Genomic DNA, 6,000 nt, shown 5'->3' on the forward strand with positions numbered 1-6,000 from the left:
AAGAACTGTTCACAGATAGAACATACTGCGGGGGTGGGGGGAGACTGAAGGATCTATTTCCTTTTTTGAAGGATCTCATTCTCTTTTGAAATGAAATCTTTTAGTGATAGTTTAGCTATATGATCACCAGCCACAAGGTGGAAGATGAGGCTGCTCCCAACCAGTCCAAAGATACCATTATCGCAAACCACTAATAGCGTCAACTGATTCTAATGGATGAAGAAAAAAACGAACTACATGATACAGGAAGACAGTTTCAAAACTTAGGAAACTTTTTCCTTCAGAGTTTCTTAGTACACTGAAACAGTTTATTGCACAGTAGGATGTCACAAGAGATAAGCTGCTAGTTTGGTTTCCTTCATTTTGGGACCTTGTAATAACTCAAAAGTCAAATGAAAAGTGCCATCTTCCCTTTCCCTTGCCCTGTCTGCCCTTTCTTCCTTGCCAGCACCCCAACCAACCAAAAAAGAAGTTATACTTCAAAGTCTTATGTCCCAGAGATTCCATGAGGATATCAGATTGAAAGTGAGAAATTAATTTGTGTAAATGGCATGAAAATATTCTGTTTAAACCAAGGGTGCACAACTCTAATGTATCGGTGGACCAGAACCAACCATGACTTGGTGTGTGGGGGCTGGGGTCAATTTTCAGCACCTTATTAGATTAAAATTATTAAAATAATAATTAGGGGGCAGAGGCTTGGAATCAAGGGGAAAGGCAAGGGGAAAGAGGGATGAGGAATGGTGTAAGTGGGCTCTGGCTGATGCTCATCAGCAGGACAGGTCAAGAGCTTTTCATGGCTACGGCTGTTGCTCCAGAATGTTACTTCCTGGAGACCAGCAAAACAGTTCCGCAGGCCGGATCTAGCCCTTGGCCTTATGTTGTGTAGGCCTGATCTAAATTAACATTAGTGCCCCTCAGGGGCAGAGCCACCATTGCAGGGGGGTTTTCAAAGGACCTGGGCCACTGTGTTTAGGGGCCATGCCTGGCACTCCAGCCACACCTGATGTCTGACATCAGGCACAGGGGGCACAGCCTCATTAGCAAATGGGGGAGCGTGTCCCATTTGCAAGTAAACTCCAGCTGGCGCCGTGTTTTCAGCGTGGCTGGGGCACCTCTGCCTGCTTGAAAAGCTGAGAGATGTGTTCCCAGCCAGGCTGGGAGCCCAGCGCTGGCTGAAGTGCAGCTCCGTTTTTGAAAAGCTTCACCAAGCACTGGGCTCCCAGCCTGGCCGGGAACGTGTCTCTTTGCTTTTAAAAGCAGCGAGAGGCACTCCTGGCTGCACTGCAAACGCGACACTGGCCAAAGTTTGCTTACAAACCGGACACGCGGCCCCGTTTGCTAATGTGGCCATTTCCTGAGTCTAACATCAGATGCAGGGGGCATGGTTTGGGTGGCGGGGAATGCTTGCGGCAGGCTGGATAGGGGCCGCCAGCATCCTCGCTCTGCCACTGGTGCCCTTCCATGTGTGTAAACAGCTATTTTAAATGCTGGCAAGAATGCCTACTTGTTGCAGTTGTGATTTTAACAAAAATATTCAGGTGAGTATTATTACTGCTGTTAAATTTTTATACCCATTCAGGCATGAAACTAGCTAGGTGACTCTGAGCCAGTCACTTCTCTCTCAGCCTAACCTACTTCACAGGGTTGTTGTGAAAGAGAAGCTCAAGTATGTAGTATACCGCTCTGGGCTCCTTGGAGGAAGAGCGGGATATAAATGTAATAATAATAATAATAATAATAATAATAATACCACCTTTCATTAAAATAATCTCAAGGCAGTTTACAAAACATTTAAAAACAATATGAAACCATAAACTACACAATAATAAATCAAGTGGAATAGAAAAATACAAATCTAATTAAAAGTTTTAAAAAACATACACAACACCACCATAAAATACAAAGCAACAACAAATAAAACACTCATTTAAAAGCCTGGGCAAAAAAACAAGATTTTACTTGCTTTCTAAAAACTGTGGTGAAGACTGGGGAGCGGAGGCCCACTGGGAGAGCATTCCAAAGTCTGGGAGCAATGCCTGAGAAGGCCTTGTCCTGCGTACATGACAGGCGAGCCTTCCTCATTGTGGGCACATGGAGCAGGGCCCCCTCTGATGACTTCATTGATCGGGCAAAAACCCTTGGGAGCAGGTGGGCCCTCAGGTATCCAGGGCCCAAACCATTTATTATTTATTCGATTTCTATACCGCCCTTCCAAAAATGGCTCAGGGCAGTTTACACAGATAAATAATAAATAAATTTAGGGCTTTAAAGGTCAAAACCAGCACCTTGAATTGGACCCGGAAACAGATTGGCAGCCAATGTAGTTCTTTCAGAATGGGAGTAATGGTTCCAACGGGTAGCTCCGGATAACCGCACTAGCTGCAGTTTCCAAATATTCTTCAAGGGTAGCCCCATGTAGAGTGTGTTACAGTAATCCAGCTGTGACATGACTAAGGCATGGGTAACAGTGGCCAGAATTGTTCCTTCTAACGGGGATTCCCAGACATTCACTACAACTCCCAGCATCGCCAACTGCAGTGGCCTTGGGCTGGCGATTAGGGGAGTTGTAGGAATCCCTGGTTAGAGAGAACACTGGTGGCCAGATCTGCCTTCTCAAGAAGAGGATGCAGCTGGTGCATTAGCTGAAGCCATGCAAAGGCACCCCTGGCCACCGTCTTCACCTGAGCTTCAAAGAGCAGAGCTGGGTCCAGCAGTACCCCCAAGGTGCACACTCGCTCTTTCAAGGGGTATGCAACCCCAGAACCGGTAGACTCTCCTCATCCTGATTGGCTCTCCTACTGACGAACAGTACCTCTGTCTTGCCTGAATTCAATCTCAATTTGTTAACCCACATCCAACCCATCATGGCCTCCAGCCCCTGATTCAGGATGTCCACTGCCACCCTAAGATCAGGTGACAAGGAGAGATAGAGCTGAGTGTCATCTGCATATTGCTGACAATTCAGTCCAAGTCTGTAGATGACCTCTCCCAGCAGTTTTATGTAGATTTTTAACAGCATGGGGGACAAAACTGCACCGTGTGGGACCCCACAGGCCTATAGTCATGGAGCCAAGAGGGGTGTGGGGCATATGAGTAGTCTCCCAGCACCACCTGCTGCACCCTTCCTCCAAAAAAGGTCCAAAGCCACTCAAGAGGCAGTCCAGAAGGATATCATAGTTGATGGTATCGAGTAATATGATGCTAAAGCATGAGAGATTACAAGAATCATTTTCTGAAAACTTTGGGAGAAGAGACTTCATGTTCTGCCAGAACCAAATAGTACAGCTGGCTTCTTGTGTGTGAGATTGTTCTTTTAAGCACTGTGACCTTACTGCCTCTGGGAATGAAAAATCCAGCTAGTGGAGTCTAAAAGCTGGGCTTGCCAACTCGGTCACAGTAACAACAAGGAAGCATATTTCTACTAAGTTCAAATCTACCATTAAATTATCAGGTAAACATTCATTTTAGTGTTTTAAAAAACAGTAAAGGAAACAATCCACTTATTCAGGAGCACTCACTGAAGGTTCAGGGATCCATATGCCACATCTCTATCTGGCTCTACCTAGTCAGAGAGCATATACAAATCCATTTCATATGCAAAGCTATTCCATAAAGATTAGTTTGCCCTTAACACCGCCATGCTCACAATCAGGAGAAATGTTGGACAAGTTCTTCACTTTCAATGGAGAAGCTCTAATTGAGCTTTAAACTGGAGGACTGGGCTTTCTCTGTCACTTTCGGGGGGGGGGGCGGGTGGTGGAATATGCTCCCTGCTGAAATAAAAGTATCTCCTTCTCTGTTTGTTTTCAGGAAGACCCTCAAGACTCACCTGTTCTCACAGGCTTTTAATTCGAATTTTAATAATTTGTTATAATAATTGTTCTATGTTACTGTTTTTATGCTACTGTTTTAATTGTTTTGTATTTTAATCTGTGCCGATTTTTAAATAATTGTTTTAAATTTTGTACACCACCTAGAGATGCACATATCAGGTGGCATAAAATATGATAAATAAATAAATAAATAATCGACTTTAGCAACAGCTTCCCCCCCCCCCCCAACTAATGTCACATATGGCTATGATCTCAACTCTGCAGTTTTATAGCCCTTGCTGGTCACCTAGTGCTACAATCAAGGCAGGCTCTCAGGTTGTTTTGTACAAGGCAGTGAAATGCTTTGTGCATTTCCATGTCCTGAAACCCCACACCAAGGCGAGAACCCAAAGTCGGTCCAAGCGCGAGAGCAGCTTTGCCCGCGAGCAGCCTCACAAACACTCACGCCTGTGGCTCTCGGCTGCTGGGACCAGATGCAGCAATACCGCCTGCAGCAAGACCGAGCGCGGCGGCCATGAGGACCCCCGAAGAGGAGAGCTGGAGGCCCACAGCCCCTGGCTCCAGAAAGGAATATGGGGCAGAGGGGGACCAGCATAGGGAGGCCCGGCTGAGAGGGGGGACGGGGGCAAGAGGGTTCCCACACCAGGCCCGCCATGGCCAGAGGCGCGGAGCAGGGGGTGGCGAGAGGTGACGCCCACTCACCGGCGTGCTGGTCGCGCGGCCACAGGTAGTAGGTGGCGGGGATGACGATGAGGGCCACGAAGCTGGTGAGGAAATAGAAGAAGGTGTTGCCGCTGTCATCGTACTGGAACTGCTGCCCCGCCATGGCCGCTCACACGCCCCGCCCCCCTCGCGCCTTCTCTCTGGCTCTCTCTGAAGCCAGCCCGCCCAGCTCGGCAGCTGCCTCGCCAGGGATCCCGCGAGAGCAGCGGCGGCCGGGGCCGCCCGCTTCCTGCCTTTCCCACCTCCCTCTCTCTCCTCCAACCCCGACCTCAACTTCGGCCTCGGGCAGCGCGAGCGGGGAGGGAGACGTGTCACTGCGCAGGAACCACCACAACTCTTGTGACGTCACGCGCACTTCCGGTTCCTTGGCCAAGCGTCGTTCCGGATTGGATGCGCCGGTCACACTTTGTCGCCTCCCGTCTCCAAAGAGTTGGGAGGGGCGTGTGAGCAGCAGGAGCGAGTAGAACCTAGAACGCCTGAGTGAGAACTGCATGATAGTGACCGGCGGGCGCGAGGAAAAGCTGCTGATTGGAAAAGGGGACTTCCCTAGTCCTCATCATCGCGGAAAGAAGATCGAAAACGTGAAGGAGGTTTATGTGAAGCACTCTTGAGGTTAGGGTGTAGGTGTTAAAACCTCATGAAATTGAATAAATGAATGAATGAATTGTTAAAATCTCATGGAATCGAATAAATAAATAAATAAATAAATAAATAAATGTTTCTGGCGTTTTCAAATCTCATGATGTTTCGAACTCCTCCCGAGTCTAAGACTGCAGTCTAGGCATGCCCACTGAACTCATGGGAGTTTTCTGAATACAAATACATAGGATCGGGCACACGACATTTTAAATAACCGAATATAGTTATAAAAGGACTCATAACCCAATCCTATGGGTGAAAACTCTGCTGCCTTCAAGGGCACTTTACTCCCGAAGTAAGTGCGGTAGGATTGCATTCAAAGTGGTTGGAAGGAGCTGGCTGTTAACAGTGGTGGCTGCTGGTGAAGTCTGAAGTTGGTGTGGGGCAATTTGTGTTTTTTCATGCTACTACAACAAAATACTCTCAAAATACAAAGTACCCCCCACAAAATAGTTTTTTGTCGGGGGTACACACTTTTGGATAATCATTGTATACCAATGAGAAGTCCTTAAATATTTAAAGGGTAATGGTATAGCTTCTCCATGCACTTAGTAGGTTGCCAACTGATATTACTTAACTCCATTGCCCCAACCTATTTTACAGTACTTTTATCATATTTCCACTTTGTTTTGGAATACCATGTATTTGAGAAGCTACATATGCATCCAATATCTTTTTGTATGATCTGTAGATCAGGCTGTGAGGTCCATATGATTTGACATGCAGCTTTTCCTGGTCGGTCAGTCTTGCAGATTGGTTTATCTGGAGTTGATGTACAGTATCCATGGCTTTTTCTCCCTTA

The 6,000-nt window shown here is 47.0% G+C and overlaps 1 protein-coding gene across 1 annotated transcript in view; it reads right to left on the reverse strand.

Annotated features, from left to right (window-relative positions):
• Positions 1-4,895, reverse strand: part of SEC63 (SEC63 homolog, protein translocation regulator) — an 81,761-nt gene extending 76,866 nt beyond the window's left edge. The window contains exon 1 of the mRNA XM_053292487.1: positions 4,539-4,895. Coding sequence (XP_053148462.1) covers positions 4,539-4,662 — 124 coding nt within the window. The 5' untranslated portion in view covers positions 4,663-4,895. The remainder of the gene's footprint in view (positions 1-4,538) is intronic.
• Between the last annotated feature and the right edge of the window lie 1,105 nt (positions 4,896-6,000).

Source organism: Hemicordylus capensis, chromosome 1 (genome assembly GCF_027244095.1).
Source record: "Hemicordylus capensis ecotype Gifberg chromosome 1, rHemCap1.1.pri, whole genome shotgun sequence".
Classification (NCBI taxonomy): domain Eukaryota; kingdom Metazoa; phylum Chordata; class Lepidosauria; order Squamata; family Cordylidae; genus Hemicordylus; species Hemicordylus capensis.